The sequence below is a fragment of the Labeo rohita genome, chromosome 23 (assembly GCF_022985175.1).
Source record: "Labeo rohita strain BAU-BD-2019 chromosome 23, IGBB_LRoh.1.0, whole genome shotgun sequence".
Taxonomy (NCBI): domain Eukaryota; kingdom Metazoa; phylum Chordata; class Actinopteri; order Cypriniformes; family Cyprinidae; genus Labeo; species Labeo rohita.
In genome coordinates, this window is record NC_066891.1 from 17,658,549 (window position 1) to 17,679,429 (window position 20,881).

The 20,881-nt window shown below is 36.5% G+C and overlaps 1 protein-coding gene across 2 annotated transcripts; it reads right to left on the reverse strand.

Moving 5' to 3' along the window:
* Window positions 1-388: 388 nt before the first annotated feature.
* igsf21b (immunoglobin superfamily, member 21b) lies at window positions 389-19,616 on the reverse strand. Of its 2 annotated transcripts, none has more exons than XM_051095728.1 (10): window positions 19,343-19,616; window positions 13,055-13,167; window positions 11,251-11,372; window positions 11,006-11,124; window positions 9,892-10,007; window positions 9,269-9,749; window positions 7,130-7,230; window positions 6,421-6,613; window positions 1,522-1,560; window positions 389-1,438 (listed from the first exon to the last, which is right to left on the reverse strand). In XM_051095728.1, exons 1-10 carry the CDS (start codon window positions 19,398-19,400, stop codon window positions 1,362-1,364), a joined length of 1,419 nt encoding a protein of 472 aa, XP_050951685.1. In that variant the 5' UTR covers window positions 19,401-19,616; the 3' UTR covers window positions 389-1,361. The 2 variants fall into 2 exon arrangements, with proteins under 2 accessions (XP_050951685.1, XP_050951686.1); XM_051095729.1 differs by lacking the exon at window positions 19,343-19,616 and adding an exon at window positions 18,706-18,719.
* Between the last annotated feature and the right edge of the window lie 1,265 nt (window positions 19,617-20,881).

Consider the following 20,881-nt stretch of genomic DNA (forward strand, 5'->3'; position numbering starts at 1 on the left):
GATGCCCAGAGAACATTCGGAAATAACGTTTTTATAACGTAATGGGAACATTAGCAAAATGTTCCTTTGTTACCTGGGTCATTACCCTAACGGAACATTTGTGGTAGTCAAGCAAAGTAGTTTATGTACCGTAATTTTACAGCGGCTTGGAACATGATTCATCCAATCAGAGTTTAATATTGGAACTATTTGTGTTCGTATCCTCAAATATGATTGGCCAAGCGGCGGTCCAGCCCCTTTGTGAACAAGGAATATGCTATGCATTCATGAAAAACAATACTTTATTTTTATTATTATATTTTACAATTATTTTATCTATAACCATTTTATGCATGCTAACAAAAACATAATTTTAAATAAAACAAACCATGAAAGGTGACTGATAAACTTTAAATTTGCGGTTTGTTTATTCGTGCATAGTGTCTTGATATTATTGAAATACAGCATGGAAAATTACAATAATTTTGCTTCGCTTGTTACCATTCACAACCGACTTGTTTGCCGCCATATTTCGGTATTGATAGACACGCCCCCTCCAACGTCACACCTCGGTTAGGTCATTCAAGATTGGTTTAAATTGATTATTTTATAATAATAAATTGGACTGTTTAATATGCATAGAAAACAGTCACACCATCATTTACAGTTCATACAAATTTTTGTACAAAAGAACAAAATTTAATTTCAATTCTTTAATTATTCTTTATCAAGTGTAGCAACACACCTTGTTCACTGCAGAGATAATGACATTGCGCTATAATGCATTACACTGTTGACTGCTTGAGGAACTTCTCAGTGCACACCAGCCAAGGGTCTATGGACATTTTATGCATAAAAAGGTATTCGGTCTGAAGATCTATACTGTCATCTAGAGGTCATATGCAGTAGGTGAACCTGATCCTCAACTTGCAATAGCTTCAGCCACGAAATCAAGTGATTTTGCACTCAACAGCTCTGATATAAGGAACAACACTGATGAAATGGCATTACAATAAGCTGTTTAGAATGATGAAAGCTGTAATGTATGTCCAGGATTATCTGTATGTGGGCCGTCCCATTCGCTTCACTCTAATCCTTTTCTGCAACACAGCTGTGCACAAATACAATGTAGAAAATGAAGTCAAAGCATGAATATGTCACTGCATTGTGACAGACAGGTGCGGAACAAACCGAGCTGAATCGTTGTCACATGGTTGGGGTGGTCAGGGAGGGTTGAGCTTATCGTTCTCATTCTGAGCACATATTTCTCTGCTGCAATCTCAGTCCTGGATTATAGCATAGCTGCTGGACAGCGAGAGAGATGGCAGAGGAGCTGACAGAGTATCAGAGAGGGTACTAATGGAAAGCGCATCCCATAGTGCTCATGTTAACTCCAGAGTCAATGACAACAGCAGAATCATCAGCGAGGGTCCAAGCGTGTCTCCAGCAGAATCACCAACTGAAAATTATTAAACAGTCACGGTGAGAGTTTATCTAGAATACTGCTGGATATTTCATGTGTAGAACGTTTGTGTGCCTTACAGTTCAGATGTATAGTCTCCTTCTTGATCTTGGGATTTTCTGTTGAAAAAAAGATAAGCTTTACACAAAAAACACAAAACATAGAAATATGTAACCTTAAAGGTCCACTCAGTATTTTGGTTATGTTGAACTTGCATATTCTGGTCATCATGGACCTATACAGACACCTAGTGGCAGTGGAGTCCCTATAGGGTTTCTGTGCCCACTACACAAAATTTGCTAAGGGGTCCCCTTAAAATCACTTTCAGTGGTGGGGGCACTCAGTTGGGCCCCTCCCAGCCTTTGGGCCCTATGCACTCTGTCCCCTTTGTTGCCATCTCTGTTTGAGCAATTGCACTTATTTGTGAATTATCTTCTTTACGTGGGTTGTGCATTGGCTTGGCTCCGTAGTGCGGATTAATCTATTGTTTTGAGGTATATGTGTGGACTGTCAGTCAACGCACCAGTACTTCAGAACTGACCTATCGGTAAGCCCCGCCCCCTTAGTTACTGCCGCGCATTCAAACAAACAAACATAGTTGCTAACTGTCTTACAATGGCAGGTGTCAGTCTAAAAGCCTTGTCCCAAAATGTTTTTGATACATTTTGGAGACAGATGGACCATCATGCAAGTGGGACTTAAATATGCCATGGAGGGATAAACAAAAGATATCAAAATATTAATGCGAATGGGAGAAGCCTCATCTTACAGTCGTCACAATCGCAACATCCCGGATCAACTCTCAACTTCATAAACCGCAGTGTAAGATAAAATTAATTTACATTTAACCAGTTTAATATGGAGAGGCACTCAAATGTAGACCTTTATGTGTTTTTGACCTACACTGTACATGACGTGAGAACAGTTTGCTATTTAGGTTTGTACGTTAGCATGGACTCTAGCTAGAGATACCTTGCTGAAGCACAAGATGACATCAATGTTCTGCTTGAGCAGATGAAAATAGTAACTTAATGAGAGTCTGACAACCAGAAAATGAACGTTTTCGTCTTCATTGGGTTTGGGGTCGAATGCTTAGGGACATTTTGCTCTGTTTTGGTTGGGCTTAAGAAATGGAATAAAATAAATTCCATTGCCTATCCTCTCAGATTACCTGGAATTAGTGTTGTAAGTACCCCAGGCACATTGTTTTTCCATTTTTGTAGCATAAACACCATCAAACCAATGAAAGCTTTGGACGTTCCAATGTTTGTCTAAGGCGCTGAAACCTAAAGATGTCCGAGTTCTGTTCCCTGTGCAACTGATACTCAACTGCCATTGGTTCATCTGCTTTTGAGGGGAGGGGCTTACTGATAGGTAACAGCTACTACATCTTAGAAGTATGTCTAAAATAAGAAGTTTCTAGGGTTGCCCCTAATAGCCGACTAACCATTAGTTGACGAGAAGAGGGCTTGGTCAACCAAAATTTTATTAGTCACCTAGTCACAGAAAAAAAAAAAATCCACAGGAAGTGGTGAAGTCACGGCTGGTCTATGGGGTAAAATAGTACATCGGGCAGGACATCCAAATGCTCACCTATCATTCATTGACCTCAAATATGACTTTTTATCTAAAAAATGTAAGTAGTAGGAGCTTTGCATGGCTGCTCAATCCAATGTTAACCTCGAAAAATGTGCACTATTCAAGTGTCTGTGCGGAGTGTTGAAGTTGAACAGTATGACAGGTGCGGAACACTGCAAGTTTCACTGGAAAATGTAATCTGAACAAGTAGGTAACATGTCTGCCAGTTTTGTTCTGACCAACTGAAAAAAAAGGTTTTACAATAAATCACACTACCAATGGTGAATAAATCAGAAGGATCAGTTAGCTCAGATTACGTCAAACCGTTCAAGTTATTATGACTGTTACTATGATAACTGTTACTACTAGGCTATTAATTATAAATGTTATTATACTTTGTTCAAAAATTTTTAATGTTAACAACATCAACACTGCGTGACTGTGTATTTAGTGTATTAGCGTTATCTGTAGATTTCAATTTCTGTGCAGTGTGATCTCTAATTGTCATACCATTCGAATTTCATAGAAATAAATTGTTCACAGCACCAAAACACCAAAAAATATGTTAATGTTCCTCATTCTCTTTGAAATACCAATTTTTTGTAAGTACCCTGTAATCCCTCATGTCTGCACATTTAAAACTAGAATATAATCTAATTTCAGTCACTTACATGTGTTTCATTACTGTCATGCACCGTTTAAGACTCTATTCTCAAATTTAATTATTCCAGCTGCTGTAAGAGGTTACAAAAAGATCCTCCACTTTTAACATCCACACACAAAATCTAACCGGGACTCCTTCTTTATGTATGCAGACGTGTCATAATGATGCAAAGACAAAAGACTTGTATCAGTCAAATGAGGAAACATTATGACAAGCTAACCATTGTGAACTGGGCTAAGGTAAGGAGTTATAGTTTTGAACACTTGGTTATGTATGTGCTCAATAATTGATTGAATTTTTAACCAAAAAAGTAACGGAATGTAGCTTTAAGTGCATAACATATAAAGTCTGTATTTAACACAAGTTCAAGATATATTCATGTTTATTCTATGAAATACAAATTTATGCAAATCATTTGTGATCCAGCTTCACACACAGCAGAAGTGAGTATAAAGGTTTTTTATGAATCTTTGCAATTGCCTGTCCAACTAACGTGCTAGTTAGCAAGTTTCGCAGATAAATGCGGCTAAAGTAAACAGCCTCTCAGAGCAGGCTTGTCACCCCATAGAAGAGAGGGAGGGGTGAGCAGAGCTCATTTGCATTTAAAGCAACATGCTACAAAACAGGTTGATGTCTGCATAGCTGATTTTGACAAGGTAAAAAAGGGTGTTGTTTTACACTATCATTGAAAAATTTTAATTTTTAAAGAAGTTCACTTCCAAAACAAAGATTCACATATAATGTACTCACCTCCTTGTCATCCAAGATGTTCATGTCTTTCTTTCTTCAGTTGTAAATAAATTGTGTTTTTTGAGGAAAACATTTCAGCATTTTTCTCTATATATTGGACTGGTATGGTGCCCCGATTTTGAACTTCCAAAATGCAGTTTAAATGCGGCTTCAAATGATCCCGAATGCGGTTGTAAACGATCCCAGCTGAGGAAGAAGGGTCTTATCTAGCGAAACGATTGGTTATTTTTATTAAAAAAATACAATTTCTATACTTTTTATTCTCAAACGCTCTTCTTGCCTTGGTCTCGTTGAACTCTGTGTATTCTGGCTCAAGACAGTTAGGGTATGTCTAAAAACTCCAATCATATTTTCTCCCTCAACTTCAAAAATCATTTCTAAATCATCCTACATCGATGTAGAAGTACCAACCCAGTCTTTGCGAAGTAAACATGCAAAGAAGTTCAAACACCCTTAACAAAAAAGGTAAAACAGCGATATAGGACGATTTTGAAGTTGAGGGAGAACATGAGATGGGAGTTTTTCGACATACCCTAACTGTCATGAACCGGAAAAAAACAGTCCAGGCAGAGTAACACAAGATGAGCGTTTGACATTAAAACGTATATAAATTGTATTATTTTTATGAAAATAACCAATCGTTTTGCTAGATAAGACCCTTCTTTCTCAGCTGGGGTCATTTACAAAACATTTGGGAAGCTGCATTTAAACTGCATTTTGGAAGTTCAAACTCGGGGCACCATGTCAGTCCATTATATGGAGAAAAATGCTGAAATGTTTACCTCAAAAAAACAATTTTATGACTGAAGAAAGAAGGACACGAACATCTTGGATGACAAGGGGGTGAGTACATTATATGTGAATCTTTGTTTTGGAAGTGGACTTCTCCTTTAAGACCCTAAAGAATAATCTCAACTTGTGGAAAATGGGCATCCGATGACCCCTTTAAAAAATAAATACGACCTTGTGTTGTGTCAATCACGTTTACAAACTGCCTCTGAAACTTTTGTTCGTCATTAAAAAAAAAAATCGGATCGGGTTCAATTTTCTGCGTTTTTCGTATCCAGAGCATTTTGAGAGGTGTTTTGACAATTCTGAGCCACTGCGATGTTCTGTGCATGACGAATTTTAAAGAACACACAAAAAAAACGCATACGAAAATTGTACAAGGACCTTACTAATAATTACTTATGGCAACTGTATTTAGGACTTTAAAAAAACAAAACGTTAATTTGTGAAGATTATCAAGATGAGCAGAAGTAGTAGTAAGAATCATAAACTTTTATTGGTCACAGAGCTTATTTTCTGCAATATTTCAATGGCCAGTGGATAAATCCTTTTGGGTTTTCGTCAAGGAAACCAGGGTGATGCTAACTTCCAGGTGAAATTACAACATCACTTCAGTTTTAGCTAGCAAAAACGTCAAAAATCAATTATTTTTTATATTGAAATTTAAATAGTAGTTAATGGTCATGTTATCTCAATATGGCAACCACCATGATCTGTTTTACATAAAATAAAAGAGCTTTTGCTGAACTACTAACGTGACTGGAATCTTCCACTTCCTCTGCAAGTTTACATGATTGTAAGCATATTACAAAAAAAGTGTATAAAACTTTTTAATGAGAAACAACTGAGTGCAACTTTAGGTCAATAAATGCTTATGCTGTCTGTATCAAAAATATAATTTTTTTATTTTTTTTGCAGACTGATCAAACACTGTGATATCTTTTGAAAATAAACAGCTTACTGCGATTATGTCTCTCTAAACAGTATGGGGTATTTAATTACTGGGTACAAACAAAATACTGCAAGAAATAAGGATGTTTGGGAATGATCTGAGCATTTTAATGCATGCAAGCGAGTGTCAGATGTGGATCCAGCATTGGGAAGCAGACACATCTTAGGTAGAAACCGAACAGTATGAGGCATCTGAACGTTGGCTACACACCACCTGAATTATGCGCGATGCATCTAGGATACTGACCAAATACTATGAGGCGGGTGTGAGTGTTGGTAGATCCCAATGGGTTTTGGACCGTGCAGCGATACATGGAGCCATTGAGCTCAGCTGGGACTCTTTCCAGAATTAGTACTTTCCCAAATCTCTCTTCACTTCCATCCAGCAGAGGTCCTCCCACACGAGTCCATGTGAACAGAGGCTCTGGAAACACTTTATTCTGTTGCACAAAGAAAACAAAAACAAAATATTCGTTAAACCCTTCAGACACTGAGCATGGTTATACCCAGCATAACATGCATGGTTTATAGTTTATATTTTTCTGCATTCAAATGTGAAATATTGCAAACAAAGTTAAAATATTCATGAGAAGCTGCTTGGGAGAGTCTTTTTAATCATTTATATACATTTGCTAAACCCAACTGGCAGTATTTATTTGCTCATATATGTTATACTAAAAGAGAATATTAAACAGTTTTCAAAAGAAGCTCTCAAAGACATTTACGGTCTGCTATAAATCATCAGTAGCAACTTAATTATTTGGTTGAACATTTAAAAAAAAAAAAACATCGGAAGGCATTATAACGAAACATTAGCTGTTGTTGTCGCCGTGCATTCAAATTAGAGTAGTAGAGGCAAAAACATGAATCACTGCTGCTGTTAAGTTGCACTGTTTACAAATAATTACTTTGCACCACTTTATATACTAGAAACAATTCTTCTTTCATGATTGTACCGCTTTAGGCCCCATTTGGAATCCTTCCACTTTGATGCGAACCGTGTCTCCCACTTTCGCTCTGCTTGGCGCCACGGAGAGTTTCGGCCCTTTTGGAGCAGCTTGTAAACAGTGAGAAATAAAAGCAAAGTCAATAAGGTTTAGTCCAATGTGATAACTGTAACTAAGCACTTTGTTTTTTATGTCACTATATATCATGGGCGTTTTTCAAGAGTCAAGGAAGGCAGTGCCTTCTCAAAATATTGGATGAGAAAAAAAAATTATAGTACAAAAATAAAACAATGCAAGTATTACAAAATATAACATTAAAAAGAGTATTTTTTTAAAGAAACCACCAGCAGGTAAAGTTACAGCAGGAGTCTGTGTCTCTCTCTTGCCTTCCCTATGAGAATAAATGGGGGAAAGTCACATGAGAGGAGGCAATGCCTCCATTGCGATATGATTGGATATGACTGGTTATGTTCGGCTGTGATCGGTTCATGCTTCATTCTGAGCAATTTTGAGATCACATCTAAAGGCCAATATTTTGTTATAATCATAGCGCCACCTGCTGACAAAAGGAAATTGCGCGTCCACGATGCTACGAATTATTGATGGGTCGTTCTTGAACGATTCTTTCATTTTGAACGAATCTTTAATGTGACTCGGGAAGAACGAGTCGTCTCGGGAAGTGATTTGTTACATCGCGCATACACAACATTCTGTTAGGTTCTGTACTGAAATTAGTTCACCTGTTTCTAGTCTTTCTGGTTTTACAAGTCGTTCGTTCATCTTACGGGGCTGTCACATGATGAACGAACGACTCAAACCCGAAAACTTGTCAGATAAGAGGTGAGATGAGCTAATCATAGACTAAAGACCCAGGTAAACAATGAATGAATCTTTTCTGTTTCTTATACCATTATAGTTTTGTCTTGTTTGTAGTGTGATCAGCATTTGTGTAAGCAGTAGATGTGTTAGGGAAGTAACATGTAACATTTTAATTATATTTTGCTAAAATGAACGAATGACTCGAAAAAAGATTCGTTCATTTTGCTGAACGAGACTCAAAAGTCCGAGTCGGTAAAATACCCGGCATAACTTCCCATCACTACTACGAATCATCATCTGTGTATTGAGTATGGCGAATCTTATTTTCTCCTACAACTTGAGAGGAGGACATCATTGTACCTTTTTGTTTGTAAACAGCATTTACAAACTTACTTGCACTTTCTTAATCTTTGCGCATTTGCTTTGTAAACACTGGGTCTGTAGTTCCGACCAACATTCTTGATTGGCTTTCGACGTGATTCAATAGTACGTATCGTTGTGAACGGGCATCCCAGAGCCAGGTCTACAGGACCTTTTGTGCTTAAAAAGTATAAAAAAAATGGCCAATCGTTTTGCTAGATAAGACTCTTCTTTCTCAGCTGGGATCGTTTAGAGCCCTTTGAAGCTGCATTTAAACTACATTTTGGAAGTTCAAAATCGGGGCACCAATGAAGTCCATTATATGGAGAAAAATCCTGAAATGCTTTTTTCTCAAAAACCATAATTTCTTCACGACTGAAGACAGAAAGACATGAACATCTTGGATGACAAGGGGATGAGTAAATTATTCGTGAATTGTTGTTCTGGAAGTGGACTTCTCCTTTAAACATGCAATGTCCAATCTGCACTAGAACATGTTTGATAAGAGTCCTGGCATCCTGACATCTAAAGGCCAATATTTAGTTACAATCATAGCCTGTTGGCAACAGGATATGTCATGTTTTACACTAACTCAAACATACCATGTTCAATCTGCAACAAATTTCATATGTTTGATCAAAGTCCTGGCTTAAAGACATCTACATGCCAATATTCAGTTATAGTCATATAGTCAGACTTTAACACATTCCTCCTATATCTACCACTTTAAATGCATATTGCTCACCATTCGCTGTTTTTCTAAAGCCACTGGGTGGCAGTGAGCCCGGGGGCGAGGGCCCTTTCAACACTGCTTGCAGCTTTAATTAAATTGTACCTACCTTGAGTTATTATTTCAGAATAAATGTAAAATGCTTAAAAACACTAACCTGATTTGATTCATTCTTGGCTTTAATAAGTAGATAGATAAATAGATAGATAGATAGATAGATAGATAGATCTGACACTTACAGAGTGTAACCTCTGCCTTCATTGGCATGGAAAGAGCTGGGTGCTTGACTTCACAGGTGAACAGAGCCTCATTGTCCAGTTGTGGGTTCAAGTGCCAGGTCAGCATAGCTTGGACTTCCATAGTACCGTCATGAAGCTCAGACTGCGTATGGTTGAAATAGTACAGCGGACTTGAGCTCAGCACCCAGCGGGGAAACTCTCGACTGATCACGGTCTCTGGGATGACCTCTGTGGTGGGACTGGGTTCCTCCTGAGTAGGAGCTCCAGACGTGTAGCTGCGCTGGGGTCGGTCCTTATCCAGACGCACGGGCTCGCTGTAAGGGCCCAGGAAAGAAAGAGACTTCTGCACTTTTGTATCATCCAGTTCTCGACTGATAAGCGGCTGGTTATCTATGGCAGCGAGCAAGCCTCTGTTTTCCACTTTCTCAGTAGACATGAAAGGATGGACTTCAATAAGTTCTCCATCCCTCTTGAAGTATACCTAAGTTTGGTGAAGAAATAATTACAAAAAGTTCCAACTAAACAGCAATGAAACACATTTCCATTTAAATAACCTCTTCTTTGGACATGTCCGTCTTTATTTAGGTTTTAATTTGGAGCTTGTATTTTATTCTTCTACTAACCACGGGGGCAGGTTTTCCTCCAGTCACAATGCAAACAAGCGTGAAGTTTTGAGCCTCGTAGCGACTGAATCGAGCTGGCTGATTTGCTGCCTCAACAGATATTGATTTTGGTGGAGCTGAGAAAAACAAAGACATTGAAAACTCATTATAAATCGATAGCTTCACTACAGCAATTCAAAGAGATAAACAAAGATGACAGTGCGGCGTTCAAAGTAATTATTAGTATCTTTCCCTCAAGGCCACTTTTGTGCTTCAGACCGCAAGCCAGGAGATCCTCATTTAATGAGCTTTCAGTTTATAAGCAAAGTGCATTAATATGCAAGATTTATATCACAATAGCAAAATCTCTTGTTTTAAGTCAGTAATCCATGTTAAAACTTGGTGATTTCTTAGCTGCCATTAAATGAACTGTAGCTCGTATCTCACTTACACGTCACGGCTTATTGCGTCCGATTGAAACTTATTTACAAGTGCATGCAGAGGCAAACTGAATGAATTCCCTGATGAATATTCACAGATTTTATAGGCATGTAGGTACTTGCATAAGCAATTAACAAAGAGAGACTGAGAATTGAAATCTTGTCCTGGTTTTGACACCAAAAATATATACATGCTGTTATTATATTATTCGGCTAAAAAACTGCTGATATAAATAATCATCTTTATTTTTTCCATTATTACATTTACAGAATCCTTTCAAATAAGGTAAAAGTGCTCACTGTTTCTTTGTATTAGTTGTTATTTTTGTTTTCTTTGTGCGCAGAAAGTATTTTTGTAGTTTTTTAAAATTAAGGTTGAAATTAAGTGTAAAATTAAGTGTCCTTACTACCTTTCTGGGCCCTGAACGTGGTAGTTGTGTTGCCGTCTATGCAGGGTCAGAAAGCTCTCGGATTTCATCAAAAATATCTTAATTTGTGCTCTGAAGATAAACAAAAGTCTTACAGGTTTGGAACCAAATGAGGGTAAGACATTAAGAGGGACAGAATTTTCATTTTTAGGTGAAAATCCCTTTACTACAACCAGATACTAAAGCACATAACCTTAGTTTTTGACACCATAACCTACAATGCCGCAGAGTAGAAATTGTGTATTATGGTTTATATCAAGAACCTACACATGACATTAAGAGTGATACTCCCAGATGCCAAGACCACCTTCTCTCTCGACGCCCTGTCGTAGATCCCCACATGGCATTCATATGGTCCATCATCTTCCATCTGAACCTCAGGGAGCCTGAGAACAGTGAGGAACAATCTGTCTAAACACATAACAGCAGCCATAAAAATAGCACTGTGCGTGCCGAGAGGAAAGTCAAGTAATATCCACTATAAACTGTGCTCTGCTGGATATAACTATAACCTGACAGTTGACTGGTAAACAAGGTCCTCTCGTCTGCGAAAGTCCTCCATGTGGGAATAATTGGTGTTGTACATGGCGTCGTAGGTGAAAATTTTCTGTTTTGACGTTCCACCTTCTGTCACCTTTGAAAACAATGACAATGAACTATCATGTACTGAGTAAAAGAAAGTTAAAGGGATAGTTTACCCAAAAATGAAAATTGCCCCATGATTTACTTACCCTCAAGCCATTCTAGGTGTATACGGTTTCTTCTTTCAAATGAATACAGTTGGAGTTATATTAAAAAATGTCCTGGTTCTTCCAAGCTTTATAATGGCAGTGAATGGCTGTTGAGACATCCAATAAAGTGCATCCATCCATCATAAAAAGTACTCCACACAGCTCTGGGGGGGGGCCTTCTAAAGTGAATAAATCCATTTGTGCAAGAAAAACATCCGTATTTAAAACTTAATAAACCACAATCTCTAACTTCCGCTAACTGTTGTACTCAGGTTCACGAGAAGGTGGCGTTCCAGCGGACGACATAGGACATAGGTGAATGTGAAAAACGCGGAAGCTCAAAAAAGAGAGAATAACAAAACACCAGTCACGAATTAGAAGTACAAAACAAGGATTTGCAAAGAAAAATGTTGGAGGATTCTAATATAAACCAAGAGGAGACAGTTTTTTCTTTTCTTTGCTTTAAACAAAGGATTCTCACTAGAGATTTTGCTACATCCTACGTCATCTGCTGGAACACGTGTACACACGTACGACAGTTAGCGGAAGCTAAAGAACACGGTTTAAAGAAGGCCTTTATTAAATCCCCGGAGCTACTTTTTTATGATGAATGGATGCACTTTTTTGCACTTCAAAATCTCAACACCCATTCACTGCCATTATAAAGCTTGGAAGAGCCAGAACATTTTTTAATATAACTTCTATTTTTTGAAACAAGAAGGTCTTATACACCTAGGACGGCTTGAGGATGATTAAATCATGGGGTGATTATCATTTTTGAGTGAACTATGCTTTTAAAGAGAAATAATTTGCATTTACATATACTTCCTACTTGGAGTAAATGCTTGATTATTTGCAATAATTCATTTTAAATGTCTAACTGTCATCTGGACTAAAATCATGCTTAAAAATAGTGAATTTCATTGTGTAAGATAAACTCAGCATTAAAACAACTGACGTGTGGTGCAAGTTCTTATAAGTTCAGAAAAAGCTTCATTTTTTTCTGAGCCATTTTCTCAATTATGTGATCCATTAACATCTGACAGCCACATATACATTTATGCACTTGGCAGATATATTGATTCAAAGCAACTTCGTTTGCTTTTGAGATTCAGTCGTTTTTATCAGTTTCTGCATTTCCTAGGAATCAAATCAATAATGTAGAGCGGAGGGGAAGAGATGCAGAAAAGCTGATCATTTACAATTTTCTTAGAAATTAAATAAACATGAAATAGTGCAAATAAGAGTATTTTTTTAAATGTCATGGAAATATATTGGCATACTGATGTGTTTAATTGAATGTTTTATCTGTTAGCTCATCAATCCTGCCACATTTATGTCTCTGTGTGACGACAAAATGAAAACAGCTTGTCCTAAAATCACTGAGGCGTTCACTCTTAATCCTGAATATATTTTCATATTTTTGACAGCTTCTCTTCTCACAACGTCAGTTTGCCAACAGAACAACCTAAAAGAGTTTGAAAAGGCACAAAAACTAGCACACTGAAAAACAAGTGATAATTTTTTTCCAGTATGCTGAAATAAAAAGCGTATCGTGCGAAGATGAAGCTCGGACCCCACTTACCCGAAACCACACAATCTCTCGTAAGTTGCCATCCGTCCTGAAATTGCACTTCAAAGTCACTGTGTCCCCCATAACCACAGGAGGGAGAGGCTCAATGGTGACTGTTAAATAACCTGGAAAAAGATAGCAGTGTCACTTTCTGAATGCATTATTACATCTTCAAATTGCACAGCCCTCCTTTAAAATCCCATTCAAATTACCAGCAATGAGTCCCAGCAAAATTACAGTGCTCTTCTCATTTCTGAAATCATTAAGTCATAAGTTAGCAAAACTGAGTGCTTTTGAAGAACGCAATATAAACCTTCCCCAAGAGAGGTCATACTGCAATGACAGTGAAATTATAGCATATAATGAGCTCTTGATCCAAGTGTGAATATTTCAGATCAAAACGCATGATTGCAAAAACCAATATTAATGTGTGTTGTGAGAAGTCCGTGAGAAGACATCTCAGTGCTATGTTTCATTAATTTTTAATCTCCTCACGGCAAGAAATAACAGACTTTCATCAGCACATACCTGACAGGTATACCTGATTATCCATTATTCAACAAACTCTGCTTGTAATGACATTGATCCAGAAAAATTGTTCGTAAAACAATGCCTATATTGCGGACATGTTAGTATTAAATAATTTTTTGCTCTCACCTATGGAAAACAAAACTAAATAAAAAGCATAGACAAAAAACTTAATAGAACTAACCCAAAGTGAATTCCTTAATAAAAATAAACTATAAAATAACTGATAAATAAAAGACTTTAATCAGCGCATACGTGACATGTATACTTGATTATCCATTATTCAACAAACTCTCCTTATAATGACATTGATCCAGAAAAACTGACCTAAAATCAATATCTGTATTGCAGATTGTTTTTGCATTGATTTACTCGCACTTCTATGATTAAAAAAAATAAACAAAGCAAAATATACAAAAAAATTAACTTTAAAACAGCAGACTCTCATCATGCATACCTGTCAAGTATGCCTATATTGTAATGTCATTCTCTCTTATGAAATGAAACAAATAAAAACAAAATTAAGTAAAAAAGTTAAGTTAAAAAAAACAAAGTAAAATCAAAATTAGTGAAACATAACACAAAACTAAACACAACAAAACACAAAGCAAAGCAAAATAACAAAGCATAAAGAAACAAAAGTAAAAGAAGTAAAGTAAAACAAATCAAAACCAAGCAAAAAACTAAACACAAAAAAGTCAAGCAAACACACCATAAATGCTATCTAATAAAACAAAATGTAAAGGAACAAAACAAAGTAAAATAAAAAAGTAAAAACAAAACTAGCAAATAACAAAAAAGTAAAAAATTGAAAGAAGCAAAGTGAAACAAAGCTAAAAAACAAAAAAAAAACAAAACAATGCAAAATCCGCTAAAATGCTGCACAATTAAATAAAAAGTAAAAAAAAAAAGTAAAATGAAGAGCGAAACAAAACTAAACAAAAAAAAGCTAAGCAAAATAATTTGTAAAGAAAACAAAAAAGCAAAATTGAAAGACGCAAAGTAAAACAATGCTGAACAAAAAACTAAACACACAAAAAAATCTAAATCCACTAAAAAACTACACAATCAAACAAAATGTAAAAAAAAACAAAGTGAAACAAAACACAAAACAAAGCAAAAATGAACACAAAAAAGCAAAGCAATACAGGCTAAAATGTAAACAAAGTAAAATAAAAAGAAACAAATGAAAAACAAAACAGTAAACAATACTAAACAATAAAGACAAAGCTAAGCAAATAAGACACTATAAAGTAACAAAAAGTAAAACTGAAAGAAGCAAAGTGAAACAAATCTAAAAACAACAACAATGCAATGCAAAATCCATTAAAATACTACACAATCAAACAAATTGTAAAGAAACAAGTAAAAATATAGCTGCAAGCAGCAATTGCGGGGCCAAGCACAAAAGAGGCAGAATGAGGAGTTAAGCACGGCAAGGAGCAGCAGACCGACTACAACAGTGAGTAACTTAAGCCATTTTAGGATAATATCAGTTGAAATGGCTGAAAAATCATAAATACAACCAATCGTAATAAAATTTAATGGCTTATCACTTTTGACCAACAGGTGGTGCTGTTTTCAAATTGATGTGACGTGTTCTGTGTGAAATGACAATGACACACACAAAGTTTGCCGTCATTATGTCAAAGCTTTGCAGAGATACAGCCTCAGATGTAGTTTGGCATCTTTCCAGCAAATTTGTTGATGCGCTAAACGAAAACGGTTTCGTATATCGACACGAAATTCATAACTTTTTGCCAGCATAGTCTGAAGATGATCTGAGTCAAATTTGGTGAAGATCGGACTAACAGTCTGGGAGGAGTTCGAAAAAGTAGGTTTTGTACATTAATCAAAATGGCGGACAGGAAGTTTGGCCAATTTCGGCATAATGGGTATCAATGTTCTCGACTTGGCCCAAGGAATCTATTGGCATCAGTTTCATTCCAATAGGCTAATGTAAACAGAAGTTATTAGCATTTTTGTAAATTTCATTATTAATGTTTAGTGAAGGGCATATTACTTCTGACCCATAGGTGGCACTGTTACCAAATTGATGTGGCTTGGTCAGAGTGTGGTGACAATAGCACATATAAAATTTGGTGTCAATATGTCAAAGCTTTGCAGAGATACAGACTCGGATGCAATTTGGCATCTTTCCAGTAAATTCGTTGATGCGCTAAACGAAAACGGTTTCGTGTATCGACACGAAATCCATAACTTTTGGTCAGCATGGTCTGAAGATGATCTGAGTCAAATTTGGTGAAAATTGGACTAACGGTCTAGGAGGAGTTCGAAAAAGTAGGTTTTCAACATGAATCAAAATGGCGGACAGGAAGTTCAGCCAAAATTGGCAAAATTGGTATCGGTGTTCTCAGCATGACCGAAGGAATCTATCAAAATCAGTTTCATTTCAATAGGCTAATGTACGCAAAAGTTATTAGCATTTTTGAAATTTCGTTATAACTTTTGACCACAAGGTGGCGCTGGCCCCAAAATTTTTATGTACATTCCGGGCATGGTGCCGAACATTTTTGTAATTAATGTCGAAACGATACGCTAATCCGTTCTCAAGATACAGCATTTTAAAGCTAAATTAAAATTGGCCGACACCCAAAATGGCTGACATGGGAAAATTGGATATGGTTCGACTCGGCATGATTCACCGAATCTAAAGAGACTGGTTTCATGATTTTTGGCCCAACTATTCAGAAGTTATAAGCAAAAAGACCCATTTTTCATATCTCCTGACCACTAGGTGGCACTGTGCTGAAACACTGCAGGTAATCTCAGGTCATGCTTGTTATAAAACACACCAAGTTTGGCCTCAATATGACAAACCGTTGCGGAGATATAGCCTTACAACCATTTTTTTTTGCGTGCTTTTCGTAGAATTTATTCGCGCGTCATTCGAAAACGTTTTGACTAATCAACTTGAATTCCATAACTTTTTGCCAGCATGGTCTGAAGATGATCTGAGCCAATTTTGGTGAAAATCAGACAAACCGTCTAGGACGAGTTCGAAAAAGTAGGTTTTACAAATAAAAATTTATAGAAAAAAAACTAAACCTTACAATTTTTGAATTTTGGACTTCATTCGACTCGGCATGAGCCAAGGAATCAGAGGAAAAAAGAATTTTGATTCTGTGCCTTACGGTTCAAAAGTTATTAGCATGAAATTATTGAAAGTTTGGACAGGTGGTGGCGCTAGAGAGTTTGAGTTAGAGACTCCAAACTTGCTATGGTTAATGTTGGGACTGTCCTCTATCAGTGTGCAAAATTATACAACTTTCCCGCAAGCGGTTCTATGGGCTGCCATAGACTTGCGGCGGAAGAAGAAGAAGAAGAAGAAGAAGAAGAAGAAGAAGCGGAATAATAATAACGCCAACGGATACAATAGGTGCCACCGCACCTCTGGTGCTTGGCCCCTAATGAAGAGAAGAACAGTAAAACAAAATATAAAACACAACAAAAAACAAAGCTAAGCAACAAAACTGTAAAGAAACAGAAGTAAAATTAAAAACAAAGTGAAACAAAGCTGAACAAAAAACTAAACACAACAAAAAACAAAGCAACGCAAAATCCACTATAAATACTACACAAAGAAAATGTAAAGAAACAAAAAGTAAAATGTAGAGAACCAAAATGAAACAAAACAAAACTTAAACAACAACAAAAAACAATGCTAAACAAAACTAAATTGTAAAAAAAAAAGTAAAAGTAAAACAAAGCTGAGCAAAAAACTAAACACAACAACAAACAAATGCAAAATCAAAATACTACACAATCAAACTAACTGTAAAGAAAAAAGTAAAAGAAAAGAAGCAAAGTGAAACAAAACACAAAACAAAGCTAAATAGACTATAAATGCACATCTACAAATCAAACACCCATCTGTTTAGAATGCACTTGCAAAGATGTTGCACATACACATTGTTCAGCGCATTACAGTATTACATAATGGCTGTCACAAAGATGGATTCTTTGTGTAGTTTGATGCTTCAAGATCTAAAGCTATATTTCATCTTTGTCTTCCAAGTCTTCCAGCCATCAGTGCTGCCAGAGCTGTGTCCCTGTCCCTAATAAAGTGAAAGGGCTTAGTTTACAATTGTTACTCAAATTTTTATCAGCATCAGACAGAAAGCATGAAATGCCTTCATATCTTGAACAACCGTGAAAAGCAGCCGTGTCTTGCTGAGTGCTGCAGTTCCGTTGAAACCGTGTACCGAGCGCAGGCATCAGAGTGGGAGGCAATCGGCCTATAATCTGTCACAAATTCACTGACCTACAAAATCCCACTGCTCCACCGTATTGGCTTTTTTAACTGTGACGTCAGCGAATGGATTATTTTTTTCAGTGTGTGGTTTTTTCTTCTTTTCCTAATCCATGGTATTTTCTCTATCAACCAAGTGATTCTGTAGGCTGCCCCATATGCGGTACAGGACGCCGGGAAAGTCCTGTGACCCTCAGGCGTGCACTTCTTCACTTCGCCGTCCTTTACTGAGCTGTCCTTTGGGAGGCTTAGCGAGTGAATGTCAGTTTTGAGGGTTTATAACAGTCCCACACCACATAAGCACCTTTTATACACTACAATAATCACAGAAAATCAATCTCTGGTCAAATGTCAGAGTTGGTTAGGAATTTAAATGGCGATGTGTAAGGATTAGTTGGGCTGTGATGATTTCAGTAATCTATTTGATTATGTAAACACGCATAAAAGCATATCAAGGGTTAGACTTTATTAAAGATGTCTACTGTGCTCACAGGAAGGCATTTGTGTTATCTGTGGATATGTTAAATGAAAGTTATCAGTTAAACACTGACGAGACATATATTCTTTCTTTACACCCATATTCATGACTTTTTCTTAAACCTTTACACTTGATTTGCCCCAATCTTGAAAATGTCTTTGCTGTAAAGTCAATGACCTTTACTAAACTGCTATGAGTATCAATATATTTTACCTCGAACTTCAATTCTTATAACATTTCACTCCAAACCTTATTAAACAATAGCCAAATCCATAATAAAACGAATATGATCTTAAAGCCTTGGAGGGAACTAAATCTAAACACATAATTCTGATTATAAAGAAAGAAACACAGCTAATGATACACTTCTCAAAGCTTTTGTACCTTTAATATGATCTGACCGGTGACATTAAGTGCTGGACTAAAGGGAATGAGACGTGACGTGATGCTATAGCATTATTGAGTTACAGTAAAGACTTTGATGGCTGCAATTACTGATTCATGTAAAGAACAAGAACACTCTGTCTGGCTTATACATGTATAGACATGAAAGAAAAAAATAACTACTCCCTCTTAAATATTCATTACATAATCTTGTATATTTGCTTGCTCCTAAGGTATTCCTGCACTATTGTTCTGTAATCAATGACCTTTAATTATTTCAGAGTGCAGATAACACCGCATAAAACTGGGTCAGGACAAAAGATTAAGCTTTATCCTTAAAATAACCACCCATCAAAATCATTAAACAAAAGCACCTGAGTTTAAAGGACAAGCCACCTCAATTTAGAAATCATTTAATCAGCATTCGTGTGGAACCGAATAACTTGAGGCGGTAAATAGTGCGGTTTTGTATTGATAACCTACTAAAACTATACGGTATAAAGTTAAAAACATATACACATTCAGTCAGTTCAAAGCGACTCTTAAAGTGATGAAAATGATCAATATGGAATGACTTTTACAGCTGTTTTCTAAACAGCTGACTGCTCATATCATACATAATTGAAGTAAAACTTACCTATAACGAAATCCAGTAGGTCAGCACACAGAAGCAAAGATAAAGTGATTATACTCATCTCTTTTGTCTTATTTCAATATCAGTCAGCGACGTGAGAGTGTCAGTATTCCATCTTAATATTATATTAATGTCATCCTCCGTGCAAAGCTGAAATATTGAGTAACTCGTTGCGATTCTCCTTGTGATTTCTCATGGTGTCCTTCTAAGGTAGCAACAGAAGCAGCAGCATCTCTGAGCTCCGTCGGGCGGAGATTCACCAAAGCAACAGATTTGAATGAATTCATTCTCTCGTGCGCGCGCCCCCTGCCCCGAGAGCGCGCAGTCATTAACTCTCATACTCGCTCTTACACACATACTCGCTCAGTAACCTCGAGCAATCTGACTAAATGACTGCCTGGGAAAAAACGCTTAATGCTTTAATTTACGTATTAAGGTTAGTATGAAAACGCTTGTGTGTTTAGTGTAACAATTTATTAATGGACAAATATTTTTTTAATGTGAAACAATTGTGTGGCTTACTAATGTACAAGGATTATTAATACACAGTACACTGCTATAGAAAGCCAAATGAATGGATTATCAGTGTTTGGCACTCACACAAACACAAAATATGAAAGGGTACATGACATTTATATACTCCTCTGTGTATTGTGATCATAGAGGATCAGGTCAGATGTTTTTTCTAGAGAATCGGCGTTAATTTTTCATCTCTCTGTGCAGTTTCTTTTCTTTGTCATATTTGCACTGATGAGAATAATGAAAAGCAATTAAGCACAACCCACGCTGTAAAAATATATAGCTGATTGTAGTGTAAAAATGCTACTTATTCTTCAACGCGAAAGTATGGGTGAGACTTCCGGTTCATTAGGCGCTGTAAGGAAATTAGGAGAAGGATAAAAACATGCAAACGGTAAAACTGTTTGCACTACAAACCAGTGTGTTCATAATTACGATAATACATTAAAATAATATGGTAGGACACAACAGTTTGCAATATCAAGCAGCAAAATGAGCTGTTTTGAACAGCTAAAAATAGTTGGACGCAGATAGAAACCAGACCCATAACATTTACAAATGGCCACGCCCACTTTTACGACAAAAATAAGGTGGATAAAAAAAAAAAAAGTACAAACCATGAATTACAATACGCCTTCCATTTAAAATTCTAAAATATTTTTGTGGGTCAAAAAAACAAACATTTTTATTAGTTATGTACACCATGTAACGTTTAGTTCAGGTTTATAGATCACCATTATATCACTAAATGAAAAGTTATAATTGTAAATAGGTTGCAATATTCTTGCAAATATACTTTATATTTTTTTATACAGTATCTTCCTTTTTTACAAAGCATCTAAAATCAACACACATTGTATTATAAGTACAGTTATTTGCACATCCTCTATAGTCACAGAGGTGTGAACATTGTACTTCTATTTAAGTTTTACAAAGGAGGGTCATTATCTTGATCAAGTCCTTCAATTTGCGATAATGAGACTCTTGATTTCCCACAAGACACAAAGCAATCAAACATCTCTA

Bases quoted from the DNA above. Each gene is read 5' to 3' on its own strand.
- igsf21b (XM_051095728.1), bottom strand. From the start codon at position 19,400: ATGAGTATAATCACTTTATCTTTGCTTCTGTGTGCTGACCTACTGGAT. The intron at 7,231-9,268 runs GTAAGTGTCAGA...ACTGTTTACAAG, and splicing joins GAAGGCAGAGGTTACACTCT to CTGCTCCAAAAGGGCCGAAA. The intron at 1,561-6,420 runs GTCAGTATCCTA...TTTTTTCAACAG, and splicing joins CACCCGCCTCATAGTATTTG to AAAATCCCAAGATCAAGAAG.